The 18,828-nt window shown below is 43.2% G+C and overlaps 3 protein-coding genes across 5 annotated transcripts; 1 reads left to right on the top strand and 2 right to left on the bottom strand.

The window, feature by feature from the left end:
- Window positions 1-197: 197 nt before the first annotated feature.
- Window positions 198-14,679, bottom strand: LOC147156168 (E3 ubiquitin-protein ligase RNF31-like). Of its 3 annotated transcripts, none has more exons than XM_086066371.1 (24): window positions 14,599-14,679; window positions 13,816-14,038; window positions 13,072-13,218; window positions 12,845-13,000; window positions 12,714-12,773; window positions 12,505-12,640; window positions 11,519-11,668; window positions 11,287-11,437; window positions 10,356-10,462; window positions 9,990-10,156; window positions 9,556-9,792; window positions 8,339-8,635; window positions 7,297-7,482; window positions 6,297-6,503; window positions 5,959-6,132; window positions 5,763-5,861; window positions 4,427-4,516; window positions 4,234-4,348; window positions 4,055-4,167; window positions 2,157-2,270; window positions 2,032-2,080; window positions 1,806-1,902; window positions 1,469-1,634; window positions 198-833 (listed from the first exon to the last, which is right to left on the bottom strand). In XM_086066371.1, exons 2-24 carry the CDS (start codon window positions 13,990-13,992, stop codon window positions 765-767), a joined length of 3,264 nt encoding a protein of 1,087 aa, XP_085922497.1. In that variant the 5' UTR covers window positions 13,993-14,038; window positions 14,599-14,679; the 3' UTR covers window positions 198-764. The 3 variants fall into 3 exon arrangements, with proteins under 3 accessions (XP_085922497.1, XP_085922496.1, XP_085922498.1); XM_086066370.1 differs by having other exon boundaries at window positions 13,816-14,048; window positions 14,599-14,635; XM_086066372.1 differs by lacking the exon at window positions 14,599-14,679 and adding an exon at window positions 14,156-14,588.
- A 205-nt stretch (window positions 14,680-14,884) lies between these two features.
- On the top strand, window positions 14,885-17,264 carry psme2 (proteasome activator subunit 2). The gene is made up of 11 exons (XM_086066376.1): window positions 14,885-15,101; window positions 15,328-15,360; window positions 15,474-15,536; window positions 15,673-15,750; window positions 16,124-16,163; window positions 16,245-16,342; window positions 16,424-16,492; window positions 16,662-16,729; window positions 16,806-16,860; window positions 16,940-17,026; window positions 17,090-17,264. Exons 1-11 carry the CDS (start codon window positions 15,054-15,056, stop codon window positions 17,168-17,170), a joined length of 720 nt encoding a protein of 239 aa, XP_085922502.1. The 5' UTR covers window positions 14,885-15,053; the 3' UTR covers window positions 17,171-17,264.
- lsm5 (LSM5 homolog, U6 small nuclear RNA and mRNA degradation associated) lies at window positions 17,265-18,725 on the bottom strand. The gene is made up of 5 exons (XM_086066378.1): window positions 18,454-18,725; window positions 17,799-17,894; window positions 17,688-17,715; window positions 17,524-17,596; window positions 17,265-17,441 (listed from the first exon to the last, which is right to left on the bottom strand). The coding sequence occupies exons 1-5, from the start codon at window positions 18,497-18,499 to the stop codon at window positions 17,409-17,411; spliced, it is 276 nt and encodes a 91-aa protein (XP_085922504.1). The 5' UTR covers window positions 18,500-18,725; the 3' UTR covers window positions 17,265-17,408.
- Window positions 18,726-18,828: the final 103 nt, after the last annotated feature.

The raw sequence follows: 18,828 nt of genomic DNA, 5'->3' as shown, positions 1-18,828 counted from the left end.
CCTGTTACATTTGTGCTTACATTCAATCTGTTTTACAATGTTGACAACAATATTGAGGACACATTTACAAATTTTCCTGCTCAGGTATCTTCTTTTGTCAAACTTTATTGAGGCAAGGCACATATTTTACATCCAATTGTGTATTACAGCACATGGAGTCAGATTGGCATTGAATAAGACATCATAATACAAAAAAGTGTTTTTGTAATGTCTGTATTTTATTTTTCAATACAACCTTTTCGAATGCCAATACTTGTGTCAATGTCAATGCAGATTTTTCCACAATGACATTTTTTCCCCCCCAACACCAAATCTTATTGTCAGTGTTGTGGCTCCATAACAGCGCCCCTCCAAACAGTCGGAAAAAGTGACTTGCTGTCACAAGATCAACAAAAAACAAAACAAAACAACGTGCTTGCTAAAAAAAAACAAAAAGAAAAAAAAAACTTCTGTCTGTGTACTGTCAGCTGTCCTGGTAATTTGCAATCAATGCACTTCTTGAAGTTGTGTTTTTTCCCCCCCAAAAAAATCAAAATAACTGCGACAATTAGACTCATAAAATGTCACATACGGGAATTATTAGGAGAGTATTGATCTTCATCAGTTAAGCAGAAAAGTGATCACCTTCATACATTCGAAACAAAACAGTTTTGTTCTCTCCCGACAAACGTTGAACATTAAACAGTGCCTCATGGCGAACCAGTTGTGAATCAACATGCGTGTACCCTGAATACTGTCAGCCGGACTTGAAGACGGAAGCTGGCTCAGCTGGTGTGAGGCTGTTGAGTCGCGTTCCTGGGAACCTTTTCGCCCAGCGGAACCTCCATCAGTTTCTGCAGGAAAGCATCAAGGTCAAGCTAGCAGACGCTATACGAAGTCCGGCCGCAAGAATGCTTTCCTTATCAACGGTTCACGCGCTGCAGCAGTGGCAGTGAACTCGCTTATCTGCGATTAATGATCACACCACTGACGACCACAAATGAAGCGAAACATGTTGTGCAGTTCTGTTGTAGTTTTTTGTTGAAAACATTTGCATTTCATCTTTCAAAACGTTTTTTTTCAATTTTCAATTGAACTTGACTGTGCAATGATTTTTTATTGAATCATGACTTCTTCTTTTCTTTTTTTTTTAACTTGACTTTCATGACTTGAGTTTTCAACAATCTTCTCAAATCTCTACATTGGCCACCTGAGAGTCAAATAGAAGCTTTTGTAATTTCACTGTTGGTCCACAAAGATCTGAATGCTCTTGGACCTAAAGATAATCAAAAGTGTTTCCAGAACAGAAAAGAAAAAAGTGTTTCTACACTTCTCATCTACTCAAACGTGGACTAGAAACATTCTTTTTTTTTTTTTTCATTGCCGAATGTCATCCTTTTACTGTTATTTTGTGATTTTCATCTTGATACTCCGAGTGTTCAAATAAGAGCACTCTTATGTCAAGGCGCCACCGAAGAAATAACTTCACCTTGCGCAGTCGAGCGTGGTAAGCGTTGTCGTCCTCGTTCCCGGTCCGTTGCGTGTCCACCTGGTAGCGTTCGCAGGCTCGGATCAGGTCCTGGGCGTCGTAGAGGGGGGCGGGGTCCAGCGAGTGGGCGTTGATCAGACTGACTAGGTACTCTCGGTAGTGTTTCCTGCACATAACAACAACTTGTCCGGTCCGATGCTTGAATGAGCTTTCGGGGATTTTGTCATCATCGTCGTCGTCGTTGTTGTTTAATTCTCAGACGTCTGACGGTTGCAAATGTTAACCCTGTGCAATATTTAAGATGTCGAATCCCCATGCGTGCGGCTGTCATACTCACTCGCAGAGTCCGGCCTGGCCCGGCTGCGTCTGGACGCCACACGGCGAGTCCACGGGCCGACCTCCTTCGTCTTTCTGCTCCATCACGCCGCACGTGTCTGCGTCACGCACAAGGTAAACATTTCACGGGCGAAGGGAGAGCAAAAGTGGGCCTAAAACGGACCCCTGCGTTCTTTAATACGCCCACGAAGCAGGCCCTAAAAAAACAAACAACAAAAACCTCTCACCCGTTTGCAGCTGATCTGAAGGTTCAGTGTTGAAGTCCAGGCCGCTCTTCTGACGAATGGAAGCAGATGCGACATATGAGCAAACCATCGGACGCAAAGTGGCGAAAACATTCACGCGGTCGCACCTTCAGCAGCGCTTGCAGCCGCGCGGCTTCCCAATCTCGCAGGTAGAAGAGGCAGTCGCGAGGATGATGCGCGTGGAGGCCCGTGATGCAGCACTGTTCGGTCCTGCAGGCCGTCTGCAATGCAAGGGGGGGGGGGGGGGGGGTTATCAAATCTCACCTTTATTTCACATGCTGTACTCAAGTATAAGTATACATGAGTAGAAAAAAAAAAGTACTGTTGGAACAATTTTCTCATAATATTGCAACTAATGCAACACAATATTCTCATGGATTTCTAGCAATATTAGAAGTTTTATAATATTACAATCTAATTGTCTTAAAGGGTTATTTGACTCATTGAGCCATTTTCAGCAGCAAAAAGACAATATTTTGTCCAGATTTCATTTGATAACTTCATTATTTTTCATGTACAATTAATACCTTTAAAATGTATTTTTTTCCACTTTCTGTTGACTCACCTGCGCTGAGGAAGTAGCTAACGAGAACCGACCTATCATGGCTCACCCGTATTCTGGGTTTGGTCTGCAAACTGAGCCTTGATTGGTCGTTACCGACTTCCTTAGTTATCAAATGAATTCTGGACAAAATATTCACTTTTTGCTGCTGAAAACGGCTCAATGAGTCAAGCATCCCTTCAAATGACATGTTTTTCTTCATAATACATTTTATCCTTGAATTATTACAACTTTTTGTCTGAAAATGTATTTCTCATGTTCCTCCCACTATTTCAAACTTTCTCCCGTAAGATTTTTTCCCTATGAAATATCATGGTGTTATTAGAAAACTAAAAAAAATGTCTCACATTGCTACGTAATTCTTATAAAATTACAATCTTTTTCTTATAATATTGCAACTTGTACTTACTGACAAAAGCATTTTTTTTGTTTACATTCTATGTACATATTTTTTTTAATTCCTTGGAACAATGTATAAACATCCCTGCAAACAAACTAGTTACTTAGTAATTATTTTATTGCCATAAAGTTCATAGTGCTTGTCAGTGGTTAATAAGACTTAAGTAATATGACTTAAGTAATTTCTTGATTTTGGAGTAGATACTTTTACACGCCTACATTCCTGTACATTCAGCACGCGCCTTATAATTTTCTATCCAGGCGCTTATGATCGCTTGCGCAATTCATTTTGGTTGATGAGACTTGGTCACATGACTCTTTTCACCAATCCAACCCAACTCCACTTTTTGACTCCATTTGACCAATCAAACTGAGCAGTCACATGACGACAGCCTGCCACAAAGCGAGCACAGCTTGGTCATCATGCGCGTCTGCCTAAAAACGTGGCCATTTCAGCCTCCAAGAATTGCACTCGGACCTTGAGCGCTCCCCTAACCCTAACCCCTCAAGTACTAGTACGCGCTCTTTGCACTCACGCGTTGGACAATTGTGAGTTGAGGAGCTTCCCTGGTGGAACAACTTTGGCATACTAGTAGGACAGCAACATGTTACTAGTGGGGGGGAACTTTACTATTTGACATCTGTGTGCTACTAGTACTACTAATGAAGCTTGAGATGTTAACCATTAGATTTTTACAGCCACCAAATAGTACTAGTGTACAGTTTTGCCATACTAGTATCTTCTAGTTGCCCTACTGCACTAGTAGTTTGCTGCCACATACTACTAAGAAGCCTCTTGTGCATTTATATGATATCCAGCTTAAGGTCCAAAGGTTTTCCTACTAGTGTGTAAAAATGTGGAAAGTAGTACTAGTAAAAAAAAAATAATAATAATTACAAGTAAAACTCAGTTGACCAATCAAACTGAGCAGTCACATGACGACTAGCACAGCTTGGTCATGCGCGTCTGCCTAAAAACGTGGCCATTTCAGCCTCCAAGAATTGCACTCGGACCTTGAGCGCTCCCCTCTGTTGCGTACCCACCGTGTAGTACGGGTTGTTGCAGCCGCTGCAGAACTGGTACCGGCACTGGGAGCAGCTGAAGTGCATGCAGCCGCCTTTTGTCAGCGCGTACTGGAAGCGGCAGTGAGGACAGGCTGCAACGACAAGTGGCAACGGTCGGTCGTCCGCTTCTCGCCGCGCACGCCGACGGCGCCACTCACTGATGCCGTTGTCCCTCAGGTAGCCGGCCAGGCCCTGCCGCTGGTACTCGGGGTCGTTTTCCCGCTTCCACTGCTGGAACTGCTCGCAGGTCACATCCTGGTGCTGAGTCTCCCACTTACAAGACGCAAGCAATCAAGCGGTCAGCGCACCCGAGCGGCCCGTCGCCCGCGACTGACGCCGGTCGCCACTCACGGCTTTCTTGCACTTGGCGCAGAAGCTTTTGCAGCAGTTGAGGCACGTCACCTTCAGCTGGTCGCCGTCGTTGATGAAGCCCGACACGCACTGCATCACATCACATCAACGAACAGGGAAGAAGTGACAATTGGCTGATATGTTCTGTCGTCAGGCTATAAGGTCAACAACAGGCAACAAAAGCGAGTACACCTCCAAGTGAAAGTGTCCGCATTGGGACCGAGTGCTAATATTTTGCACTGCCAACATTATTTAAAGAAATCCCTTGGACGGGTCGCCGGCCGATGTCATGTCACAATATAGAATTGGCTTCAACGTCAGATTTGAACGGAATACAATTATGAAGAAAATATGAATCACGATTAGGATCATTTGTTTGTTGGTGCAAAAGCGAGAAAGTGTTTAAACGTAAAAAAAAAAATATTAAGACAAATTGCATTTAAATTTATTAAATTAGCTATTTAAAAAAAAAAAGTGCAAATGTGTACATTTAAACAACTCAGAATTAGTATTAATTAGGGGTGTCAGGCGATTAAAATTGTAATCGTAATTAATAGCATAACTCCAGTAGTTAACTCACGATTAATCACAAATTTTATGTATGTTCTAAATGTACAATAACATATATTTTTTCATACTCTTGTTAACATAAAAGTGGAAAAGTCATAGAAATATGGTTGCATCTTTTAGTCATTGATTATTCAGTGTTTTCATAATAAACCATTAAATTGAGTTAAAATTAAAAAGATGTACTGTACTGTAAAAAGCGAGTGTGATATTCATTTGGGTTGAGGTCATTTTTCTGCCACTAGATGGCATAATTGCATTTGTAAGACACTGGTGACAGCTTTAGTGAATTTTTCTTTTCACATTAAGCTATCTAATCTTTAACATGAAGTAACTTGTGAAATTTGACCTCAGTCTCCACAAATATATGCATTATTATTACATATATTACTGCAAAATTTTCATGTGGACGTGTCTGCTGCGTTGTGACTGGAATTCCCGCAGACCAAGTGAGGTCATTAATCGCGCGTTAAAAAAATGAGTGGCGGTAAAGGAACTTTAAATTAACGCACTAATTCTGACACTCATAATCTTTTATTTTTGTTTACGGTTATGCCAATTTTGTAATTGTGGAGTGTAATAATCGAAATTGTAATTGAATCTATCAGAAGCACATTCAACGAGGAAAACTGAATGAAGTACTACGACTATCTTGCATTCTCATGATTGTACCAAATTGTTGCTTTGTGTTTGTGCTGCAGGTTTGCATTCAGTCACAATTTGAGACGTTTGTTGCGCTTCAAAATGAGGACACGCAACGTTGACTCACATGACTGCACCACAGGAACTTGGGGTCCTTCATGAGCGCGTGCTCCGTCAGTTTCTTGTGGAAGAGTTCGTAGATGTCATGCTCCAAACATTCCCGCAGCTGCAAAGCACAAACCCAGCGAGGTCATCGTGGCCCGTCTGACCCATTCTGCCCCCCCCCCTCCCGCCCCCGCCCACTCCGACCGCAGCACTCGCACCTGGATGTCCAGCGTGGAGAAGTAGCTGTCCAGCTGCTCGGGGTCGGTGATGTCGGGCTCGCGGCAGACGGGACAAACCATGTCCCAGATGTTTCTGTCTCGCACCATGATGGTGAAGTGTTGCGTGAAACACTCCAGGCACACCGAGCACTGGCACGACGTCAGGCACTGCATCTGCGCGCGCAAGCGACACACGCCCATTTTGTCAGTTGGAATTAAATACATGCATTGAATTGAATTCATATTTAATAAATACAGAGTATGTACACATGAGAAATGAATAGATGAATAAATCATTGATCCGATTGAGTGTTTCTCGACTATTGGATTTTTCGGACCTTGCTCCGCGGGAAGATGCTGAGGCAGCACGGACACTCGTTGTTGAGCACGCGCCTGATGAAGTCGCGGTCGTGCGACTCCCGGACGGCTTGCAACACGTCCTCCAGCGAGTAGGCCACGCCCGGCTCCTGCAGCAGCGACAGCGTCAGCTCGCAGCGCCCCCAGCTGGGCAGGCCGTAAAGTGCCAGCAGACGCCGGCACATCCGCTGCGGGGGGGGGGGGCGCGAGGGTCGTTAGTCAAGATCCGGGGCGGCGCGAGGAAAACCTTTCCGATATTTATTCCGTATGCTTCATCTCCACTTTCAAGTACTAGTACGCGCTCTTTGCACTCACGCGTTGGACAATTGTGAGTTGAGGAGCTTCCCTGGCGGAACAACTTTGGCATACTAGTAGGACAGCAACATGTTACTAGTGGGGGGGAACTTTACTATTTGACATCTGTGTGCTACTAGTACTACTAATGAAGCTTGAGATGTTAACCATTAGATTTTTACAGCCACCAAATAGTACTAGTGTACAGTTTTGCCATACTAGTATCTTCTAGTTGCCCTACTGCACTAGTAGTTTGCTGCCACATACTACTAAGACGCCTCTTGTGCATTTATATGATATCCAGCTTAAGGTCCAAAGGTTTTCCTACTAGTGTGTAAAAATGTGGAAAGTAGTACTAGTAAAAAAAAAAAAAAAATACTAGTAAAACTCAGTTGTTCCACCTGGAAGGGCCATGTAATATACCAGCTTATGACAAGTTTGGCATACTAGTATAACAACATGCTACTAGTGAGACAAAATGCTTCACTAGCTTACAACTGTACTCTACTAGTTGGAAAAAATGTCATATTAAAAAGGCAAAAGTGGGGATTTTTTTTAATAAGAAAAGGTCATTGTACGAGTGTGCTGAATTGTCCTGCTAATGAGGGCAAAGGGCACGCTAGCACCTCGCTACAAGCATCAAGGATATCCAATAAATGCCCAAATGGCAGCACAGTAAGAGGGCACCTCTTTGTTGGGGTCGTTGGGGTCCACGGGCGGCTCGGGCTGCTCGCTCCAAATGCGCTTGTGGAAGTCATCCAGCAGGGGGCGCTGCAGCACGGACAGGGCTCCCTTCACCTCGCCGCCGCTTTGCCGCAGGGCCTCCTCGCACTGACGCGGGTCCCGAAAGCCCAGAGAGTGGAGCTCACTCATCTGCCCACACACAACGTTTTCGTACATTTACTCAAATCACGTCAAGGAAATTAAATGGACCCCTAAAAACGTTCAACATATTTTGGAATGTTTTTTTTTTTTTTTATCAGAAAAAGAGCACTATACAGTATTAAAGTGTTTTTATACCATAAGACACATTTTCACCTGTGGCAGGTGCATCTGGAATGTGCACACTGTGTTAAGCAGAGGTTCACTGTTTTTTGTTCTTTTTGTTTTGTAGCCTTGACCAAAGTATGCGAGTCATCCGCGTGACCTGGTTTCAAATATTTCATTTGGCAACTCGCTTTATTTATGCTGTGCAGTTTGACAGATTTCAACCAGAGAATCGTCTCGGCGGCTCATTAAAAGGCTGTGATTTATTTGACCTTATCTGATCGTGCAAACTGCAGCTAAGATGCGCTTGAGAAAGTATTTCAATTGATGGCTTCTTTTTTGTGCCAGGCCATCTCGTTGGACGTGAATCTAAAAGATTGAAAGCAAAAGTTGACCGTCCAAAACGGTTGTTTAATGCTGCATTTCATTGCGAATGCTTTAAGTCACACAAATTCACATTTTCAACTCTCATATCACGAGTGCGCAATTCAGCACGGCAGCGTGAAATGCATTGGAATCCGAACCTGACACCAAACACCTGCCAACGTAAAGGCCAATCGAAGCTTGATGTCATGTAAACTGGATCGGACGCTCGAAAATAAAGACATGAAAAAAACACCTGCTGTAAATCTTAACTGCATCCAAAACAGAACAATCGTGTTTGTACGCGTTGCATTTCAGACGTAGACTTGCAATAGCTACATTCCGATGTGTGCGTGCAAAGGCGCCGTGAGTTGCAAACCTTCATCTGTCGGTCCCTGAGCAGCTGCGTGACGGCTCGCCGGGTGTCGCCCTCCGTCGCCAGCCAGGCCAGCTTGGCCTCAGCTCTGGACAGCTTCACGCCGTCGCCGTCGCCGCCGCCGCCGCCGCCCGACGGCGACAACGCGCTCATGTGCACCGAGGTGGCCACGGCGCAAATCTCGTCCAGCAGGTGGGGCAGTTCCGACGCCTGCCAATCGCACGGGTCCACGTTGGCGCCGTTGCACGCGCACAGCGCCGCGTACACTTCCTCGGGGCTGATGCCGCGCTTCTCGGCTTCCTGCGGGCAGACGTCGACAAGAGAGACTTGCGAGCTGCTCAAAGTCATGTCTGATGAAATAAGAATCGCTGTGGTGCCAAGGAACTAAGTTAAAGTTAAGGTAAGAGCTTCATTTACCAAGTCTGTAGCTTTGTCTAGTAGAGGAAAAAAGCTTGGCGGCCATCTTGTGGCAACTATCAGCAATTAGGGGCATCAATTACTATACTTGGGTTTGGTTTGTACTCAACGCAAATTGAGATTGCTGTCAACTAGGGTGTCAAAATTTGTGTGTTAATTTTGAGTTATTTTAATGCCACTATTTATTTTTTTACGCATGATTAATGACCGCCCCTTAACTTAGAAAGCTCGTACTGGAGGAATTCCAGTCGTAACGCAGCAGACGCGTCAATATTTAGCAGTAATGAATGCAATATTAATGCATATATTTGTCGAGACTGGGGTCAAGTTGTAGTTTACAATTTTAAAAATGTGCAGAATTTCACAAGTGACTTCATTTTTAAGATGAGATCGCTCTTAATATGAAAAGAAAAATGCACCGAGTTGTCACCAATGTCTTACAAATGCAAGTATGCCATCTAGTGGCAGTTAAATGACCTCAACACAAACCAATAGCACACTTGTTTTTAACTTTAACTCAATTTTATGAATTATTATGAAATTACTGTATCAATGACAAAAAAGATGCCGCCATATTTCTCTTAGTTTCATGTTTTTCCACTTTTATGTTAACAAGAGTATGAAACTAGATTGCTAAAACACAACTTTTTTTTCTTGTATTCTTGTAAAAGTACTCAAATACATCTGTTTTGGTAAAGATGACTTTTCTCAGAAACTGACCACTTTTTAATTGCCATTGGATTTAGTGGACGTCGTTACGTTTCCCGGGACCCGAAATTTTTGCAGCGGCGGGAGTTTCCTACTTTGATCTGGCGTACGAGCTTGAGGCCGTCGTCCCTCATGCGGTCCTGCCTCTTCAGATTCAAACTGGCTCTCGGCTTGGCCTTGGGCAACGCGCGTTGTTGTTGATGCGTCACGTCGCCCGGAGTCTTCCGAGGATGCGGGGGTCCCTGCCCCGGTTTACCCGACGAGTTGCACAACACGCACGCGTCTGCGGACTTGACGTTGACGAAGGTGCACAACTGACACGTCCAATGAGACTATAGGAAGACAAAAAACATCCATCGGGTGGTCACGCCTTCCGCGGGAACATTTCATGTCACCGGCTGAGAAACGTGGCGTTATTGAGTTAATTAGGCAGCGGCAGAAGGGCTCGTTCACAGACACATGATCAGAAATAGGTCAATAACAAACAAAATGTTTTTTTTCCAGAGTGTAACTGCACCAACCAACCAACCTGCTCTTTCACGTCCAAACCAGAAGCAGGAGCAGGAGCAGGAGCAGGAGCGGGGCTGGAAAGCACGGGGGCGATAGAGAGGGGCGGGGCCAGGCGGGGGCGCTGACACACCTCACACAGGACGCTGCTGCCTTGATTGATGACCGTGCAGCTCTTGCATTGCCACTCTAGCGAAACACACAATTGGCACATCGTCACTTTCGTTTGCACGGACGTCAAAAGAAAAATCTTCATAGAATTTTGGTTTATTACTTCCAGATGGAAATTTTTCAGAGACTTTCCCCAAAAAAAAAGTCCAGCCGTTTGCGATCAAGAGTTGAGACGCAATTTAGTCACCTCGCCTCGCCAGCGAGGAGACCATCTCACCTGCGTTGAGGGACGTGGAGCTGCTGCGTTGGCAGGTGGCGCAGAGCGAGTTGTGGGAATTGTTGACGGCGGTGCAGTGGACGCACGTCCACGTCGGCGGAGGCGCGCTGGAAGCAGAAAATGACTTTTAACAATGATTGCACTCGAAATAAAACACACACATATATGCATGTTTATATATTAGGGCTGTCAGCTGATTCATCACATGATTTCCATAATTAACTTGGTTGTATATTTTCAATCATTGCTACAGTCATTTGATTTGAAGTAATTCATAAAGTGATTTGAAGATAAAAAAGATACACTAAACAGTTAAAAGGAGGGTAAAACATTGAGTTATGTTGAGGTCCTTTTCTGCCACGAGGTGGGATTAGTGTTTCATGTTGGACATTGGTGACAGGAATAGTACATTTTTCTTTTCAAATTCGAGCAATTGGAATTGGGAACAAGAAGCAACTTGTGGACTCCAGGCCATTTGGTTCATTGCAAATTGCAAGTCGTCACCACAAAATGCAGATATTTTGATCACATTTATTATTGCTAAGTTGCATAAAAGTGATTCCTTTGCACAATGTATGTAAAATAAAGCATGAACAACAATGTCCATTGTATTTAAAATTTGAATGCTTCTGGACTGCATATTTAATGCTTTTTAATGTTATTTATGGCCTTAATTTGAGTAAAAACCATTTACTGACATTTATGGCTTTTTAATGACCCTGAAATAAGAAAAATTGCAGTGTATAGCAAATTTTTTGGGGTAAAAACTGTTTTAAAGCTTGTTTGGTTTCAGGAGGAAGAAATTAAATCACAGAAGGTGAGAAGAAAAAAAACGCATACATTATTTTGTATAGCGTCATTGTCATTTGACGTTTCCGCAAACGAAGAGCAAAAACAAAATCCCAGTCGCTGTGCAGTCTGCTGCCCATACCTGTTGGTCTTGGCGGGCACGAGCACCGTCCTGTTGTGACCTTTGCGCTCGGGGTGCGAATGGAAGAGCCCATCGCACTTGAGGCACAAGGTTTGCACACACGTGGCGCACTGAGCGTGCACGGGAGAAACGCCGCAAATGGAACACATCGCTTCACACGTGGAAAATGTAAAAAATGTTAAAGCAAAGATAAATGATTGTCATTGCGAATGTGACGTCTGAACCGGCATACCCTGCATGATTATCAGTCTTCTGTCCCGCTTGTGATTGGTCCTGGCGGGATGGCGATGGAAGAGGTCGTCACAGGCGTCACAAAAGGATTGGTTGTCACACGAGGGGCAAACGACCGCCGCCGAGCCGCCGCACAGATTGCACTGGCCCGCTGCACGCACAATTTCAAAGTCGGTATAGCAATAGAACGCCACTCAATTGTACTTGGGAAGTGATTCTTTGGTGGACCACTAGAGGGAGCCGGCAAAGCTACATTATCCCATTTTCGCCGAGTCGCAACTAAGTTTATTATAGTTAATGAAAACTTATGAAATAACTAAAAGTAAGGCTGATAAAGAATTTCCGTTGACAAAATAAGAACATTAAAAAAAAACGAATAGAAACTACATATTAGGTTTATAAAACTAAGTAAAATGAACTATAATTATTGCAAACATTTCCTTCATTTTCATCCTTGTCAGTTCATTTCTTACTTGAGCTTTCAGCACTAATTTTAAATGTACAGTATTTATTTTGGTAGCTAAATAGTTATTTGAGAATTGTAGTTTACTTTATTACACAGTGACCTATTTTCCCCATCTTTTTTTGACTAATACTACATATATTTAAAAAAAAAGAAAGAAAAACTTGATGACACATTATTGAAAAAAAACCTAATTAAACTAAAAAAAAAAGAAGTCAAAATGATATAAAACATAACTATAAAGAAAAATCCAAAATTATTACAACCCTGGTAACGACCCACTTTTATAGAAGTTAAGAATAAAGAAAATTAATTAGAATACAAACAGCCCTTGAATTTCACATTCTATTTGTTACACGTTCAAAGTGCCTTTCAGAGCACCTGATGAAGAAACTGGGCATGAACATGAATGGATGTACAACGAATTGCACTTGAATTTTGGCCCTCCTTTGCTTTTTTTCTTAGGACAGTCCCTTCCCCAAAGTAATGATTCTCAATTAAGGAAAAATGTGTGGGCAACTGACATGATGAAGGCGGTTTGAGGGCTTCTCCGGCGATTCCTGGTAGTCTGGGTTTGGGCAGCAGGGGCGGAGGTGGCGGCTTGCATGCTGACGTATCTTCTTGCGGTGGCATCACGGCGGCATCAATCACCACCGCATCCTGGAAGACAAAAAAAATACAAATCTGTACTTCTTCACCTTGGCTTTGCAAGGGTGCAAAATATTAAGCAGACCTGCTGGATGGCCAACTCGGGGACAAAGTCTTTGAAGACTTCCTGATGCGGATGCGTTCCCTAAACATAAAGAAATCAGACGCCGTGAATCCGCAGAGGCAACGAAAATCTCGGTTTTGGAGAAGTCAAACCTTAATGAGCATGTCCAACTCAGAACGCAATGTCATAACTTCCAGCGTCACCATGGCGACAGTTTCCCGGTCAGGCTCGGCGACGTCATCGGGGAAGCCGAGGCCATCCGGCTGCTGTTTGGTGTAGCCGTAAAGGAAGAGCACCCTGCGGCCGCCCTGAGCGACGACATCTCCGTTTGGTCGCTGGTTCCGGAGTCAACGGGACGGACGCGAGTGGCGGCGCTCACCTGGATGGCGTCCACAGTGGATCTGAAGACCGGGTTGTTGTGCTTGACGCTGCGCCAGAACTTGGGCCTGGTCAGGCTGGTCAGGTTGCAACCGTATTTCTCCAGGATGTTCAAGGCCTTCATCAAATCATTCAACGACTCCAACACCTGGTCGGAAAAGGACACCGTTCTCAAGAACAGTTTTGATGACTCCAGAAAAAAAGTCAAATTGAGGGAAATCAACACATTCACAATTTGTAATTTGCCAATTTAGACAAAACAGGATCTGTTCTTGCCACGACTGCCACTGATAAAAAGTCCAAATGTCTTGAGTATGCGTTTGTACAAAGTCATTCCAGAGGGTTCCACTGGAACTTCAGTATACGTCAAAGACGAAGGACGTTGCCATCCAATACTTTTGGAAATGACAGTAGCGCTCAAACTCAGGTTCAGAATAACTTTAAATGTGATAGAGCTTAGGATAGAAGTGTTCATACCATTTCCAATGATTAATGTGTTAAATGTTTCTAACCGTCTTCATTTATTATTTATAAATTAATAAATAAACATTTGTAGCAAGTCCAGTGTTCGCCAAAAGTCAGCTGGGATCGACTTCAGCTCACCCGTGACCCCCAAACACGATAAGCAGTACAAAATGGATGATGAACCCATCGCAAGGAAGTTCAACTTGTATGTACCCTAACCAGCCAAATGTTACAAAACACCGTCGTCTCCATCATGCAAAATTACGAGTCAAGCGTTGACCTGAGCTCTGTCGCTGCCAGTCACGTTTTCCGTCAGCATGGTCTCCACATTGAGGTGACGGTACTTCTGGGACAGCGGCATCGGGAAGTTGCCCATCAGCTGAACCTCGGCCTTCAAGCTCTGGCCCACGCCTGAGGTAAGGAGGAGGGCCTGGCCTCTCCTCCTCGCTGCCTCCATCTGGATAAGGTTGCTGCTGCTGCTGCTGCTGCTCACTGCAAACAAACTGGGGGAGGCTATTTAACTTTAGAACACTTAAAGTGCAGCAAAGTGTTACAATCGTGTGTTTGCGTGTTACAATCTGTCAGCAACACTTTGTTGTTGTAGTTAAGGAAATATTTACCACAATGTATAAGAACATCAGAACTCGAACGCATACAAACATTGGGAGCAGATGTCCTATAAATGTTTCCCTTGGCAGTGTCTAGGAGCTAAAAATGTCTTGACCGGTTTCATGACGCCAAGGGGAAGTCCAGGAAAAAAACAACTTGCATCTTCCAGTGTTGTCAACAATAAGTATATATATATAAGAGGAAAATAACAAATGCCAAAATACACATTAGGCTGTAGTGTCAATAAATATTTGGCCTTTGATGGAGTTGACAACTTCAAAAAAGAAAAACGTCAACGTTCCATACTCAAACTTTCGTGAGACGAGAAGCGTCACAGCGTACATAAATGTACCGTTTAACTTGACTTTACTTTTAATTTAACCCCTGAGTGGCCGAAAGACAACATTTAAGAACAAATTAAGAACACATTAACGATTGTATCGTTTTGCCTCACCTGAATTTGATCGAGTAAACATGATGCCAGCACAAAGGCGGAAGTTTGGCTCCTTACTGTACTTCTGGTCTGGTGAGGTTTGTTTTTCAAAGTAAAAGCAAATTGGAAACGCTTGTGAGTGTACTTCCGGCGCGGTTTGTGGTTTACAAAGCGACATTTACCAGCAAAGCGGACAAAGGGGAATTATAAACCAGACGAAGAAACGTATTTACGTAATGCAGTTAAGTGATGTCAGTTATTTTAATGAACAATATTGTAACTTTTGTACTGAAGGTGAATGCGGAAGTGTTTTTTATCAGTCAGACGGTAGGCGGGGCATCAAATCGAAAGTAAACTCAAGAGTATGAGGAAATAAAATTAAATCGGACTTTACGTCGTCCTATTGCTGCACATTTTCTGACTTTCGCCTTTTGGTTTTTCTTGTTTGAAAAAAAAAAAAAAGTTTATTGGCTATCATGCCCAAAAGTTCTGGGTTGAAGATAAGCAGCGAAAATGCAGCGAGGGTAAGTTTTTTTTTCCTTTTCAAACTTAAGCAAGTGACATGAAAATCGCCTGCTGAAAGTTTCTAAAATGTTAAGCATCACACGTGTCCTAATAGACGGGATTAAAGGAAGCCATTCATTTGACTCAAAACGAAAGTAAAATGGGGGAAAAAATGAGTCAGCAGTTTAGGAAAAGTTACAGTATTCTTATGTTTTCAAATGTCTCGATGTTTGTCGTGTCTTGCAGGTGGAAACCTTCCACCAATCCTTGTGTAATGAGGTTTGTGCTCGGAATGTGCTCAAATATAAATAAAACAAAAATACAAATATCGTCAGTATGTTCTCAATGTTCATAATGAGATGCATGATGATGATTTTAATTTTCCCCTCAAGGCAAACAATCTCTTCTCCACTTTCATTCCCTCCAAAATCCTCCAGATGGACGCTCTGCTCCAGGTCAGAGTCCTCAAGAAAACACAATGAGATGTCAACGACACACACACCATCATCATCATCAAAGCTACACTTTATTTGAAAAGTCACTAGCATGTATTCTATCAAAGCAGTCAACTGATTATGTGTCTCTTGTCAGGATGTCTCCGTGACGGACATGTCGTCGCTCAAAGCTCCACTGGACATCCCCATCCCTGACCCACCCGCGCCTGATGAGGTGACAGGATTTAAAACAAAAAATCTTGCAAAAACTTAACGTTTTTTATTAAACATGACATTTTTTTATGTTGGTACAGATTTTAGCAAGGATCAGGGAATGCATGATTTGATTTGCTTTCACGGGCCACCTAAAATGATGTGGTGGGCCAGAGCTGGCCCCTTGGCCTTGAGTTTGACACACCACTTACTTTACTTTTAGAACCACTTATCTTATTGACCCTTTTAACCTCTTGAACAAACATTCACAGCCTTCTAGTGGAGCTTCTTTAAATCTTTAAAGGCACCGTTGCAGTAGTTCTGACAAGAAATCATTACGTAAAAAAACCAAAAACGATTATGAGTCCCTAATGCTTCGTGTAATGTTGTGACAGGCCATGGAGACCAATGAAGACAAAGAGAAGAAGCAGAAAAGTCAAGTACTCTTTATGCTTCCTGCGGTGTGGCGATGTTGGTTGTAATCGCGTCACGAACCTTCCGCTTGCTTCCCCGCAGAGCCCAAATGCGGCTTCATCAAGTCCCACGAGACGATCGTGGCGCTGGTGGCCAAGTTGAAACCCGAGATCACCAGCCTGCGAGAGACCATCGTCACCGTGAGCGACCAAACCGGCCACGCGTCCGCTCGGTCAGTATTCCGCAGACGCTCTTGAGTAAAAAAACGCGACTGTGTGCAGCTCGCGTGCTGGATTCAACACCTCATCCCCGGAATTGAAGACGGCAACGACTTTGGCGTCGCCATTCAGGTGCGTTCGAAAAAGCAACGGCGGAAGAAAGAACGTTTTAAAGGGGATTGAGTCAACTGTTCAGATTTGAGCCCTACTGTGATGTCATAGTAGGACTGATTTCAATATAGTTCCCACGCCTTAAGACGCATGAAAAGGTTTCAATCGGTCTCATTGTGTTGGCTTGCAGGAGAAAATCTTGGAGAGAATCGCAGCGGTAAAAACAAAAGTGGAAGACTTCCAGACCAACATCAACAAGTACGCGGCGAGTCGTGAAAAATAAAAATCGGCCAAATTGTCTGTTCTGATGGGGGCGCGTCGTCATCTGGTTTAGGTACTTCCTTGAGAGGGGAGATGCTGTGGGCAAAGCTTCCAAAGACACTCACGTGGTGAGTTGTTGGTAAAACTTCACGACAAGCATTTTTTTTTTTTTTTAGGAGTATGTAGCAGGACTTGTTTTCTTTCCAGATGGACTACCGCTCGTTGGTCCACGAGAAGGACGTGGCCGTCTACTCCGACATCCGAATGATCGTCCTGGACTTGCGCAGCTTCTACGTGAGTCCAACAAACGAGCGACTTCCCAAAAACGCTTTCGTTCACTACTTTCCTTCTCTCCAGGTGGAACTTTACGACATGATCAGCAAGAACATGGAGAAGGTGACCAATCCCAAAGGCGATGAGAAGCCGTCCATGTATTGAAACGGGCAACCCACGACCATTAAAAAAATAATAATAATCCTGATCACTCAGATAAAGTGGCGTGAACACTAAATTAATAAAACACTTCATCTCATTTGTTTGTGTGCGCTTCATGTCGCTTTTTTTTTTTATTGCCAAAACGAGAAGTTTTTTTTTTCTACAAAAAAGTACACACTTGGCTAAAGAACAAGAAACAAAAACAAATTGAAAAACAAAACTCTTCCAACAAATCCTGGTCTTAAACTTCCGGGCCTTCTCCGCCTGGGATGAGCTGCACAGGAAATGTAAAATAAATACTTTATTTCCATCCTTTATACTGACGATACACCAAGTTGTCACACTGGCTTAGTTACCATGGTGATGTTGTTGCCATTGAGCAGGATCTGGTCCAGCTTGGTAATTCTGCGGCCCTCTGGTGTTATTTCACTAAATCACAACAACAGAAGGTGTCATTAATGAAAAAAAAAGAAAAAAAAATGTCAAGACGACCTAAAGAATAAAACAAAATACAACTTACAACTCAGTCACATCCTCGAGGACCATGTCTTAAACAAAACAAGTTAAGGAATCTTCTCCACCACCAGAAAACAAACATGATAAACATACACTCATTTGCTTTTTAGGATACTGACAAAGTCGTCGAAGCCCAGCAGAGTGCCGACGATTTCTTTGTCGGTCTTCATGACGATGTGGATGCGAGAACCGATGCACTTGTCCACAAGCTCTGAAACGGCAAAAACATACTTTCGCATACATAAAAATACATCAACAGGGCAAGATAGATTATTTCTCATGATACTATCTTGGCAAGTCCTCCTCCACCCAGCATTAACTACCAGAAAATTTATATAAATGATTTAAAAATATATATATACATGTATTTAAAGATAGCCCTAGGACAGAATAGATTTTACTTATAACAACAACATTGAGTTAATTTCCTGAGCATTAAAACGCGTTGCCCTGTACTGTCATACAAACATGATTGTGCCTTATGAATGTAAAGAACTGTGGTCGTCATTTGTAATTATAAGATTCAGGAATTTGTGCTATAACAGTTTGCATAACTTTCGACTTTTCTACATTAAGCAATAAATAGATTTATTTTTTCATATGAAAAAATAAATGTCACTGGCACATGGAGAAGGAACGACGCTTACAACATCAGTAAAAGTTTACTATCTTATATTGGCAGCATGGCGAATTTTAGTGTGTTCAAGGTCATTTGTCCAAAGTAACAATGTTGGCGTATATTTCCCAAATAATGATGAAATTGTACAAACCCAACGGGAGCAACTGAGAAGGATTCGTAGCTTGAGTTGCCGCCATGTTTGATGAAAGCAATCAGACAGAAGCAATTGAAGGCCGGAAACCAGACCACAGCAGTCGAGCCCGGATCGACCAACGATCTGCCGCCGACGTCGAGTATGTTCTTTCTTGTCGAATATAAATGAGAATTTAAATCGATGTGAGTGTTCGGTTGAATGTATGATTGACAAAGACGTGCAACCTGAAGGACAGACTCCAATCAATGAAGAACCACGTGACACCGTGGTTGACGTAAACGTTCAATTTCAAAGAGTACAGAGTCCAAGTCAAGAGAATTTTGGCGGACACAAGTCCGTCGTTTGCGTCGGATATCCGGGTACTCATACACG

This window comes from Leptonotus elevatus, chromosome 21 (assembly GCF_054856555.1).
Source record: "Leptonotus elevatus isolate MCC_2025b chromosome 21, RoL_Lele_1.0, whole genome shotgun sequence".
Classification (NCBI taxonomy): domain Eukaryota; kingdom Metazoa; phylum Chordata; class Actinopteri; order Syngnathiformes; family Syngnathidae; genus Leptonotus; species Leptonotus elevatus.
The sequence above is the reverse complement of the archived record's forward strand: the minus strand, read 5'-3'. Positions and strand labels throughout refer to the sequence as shown.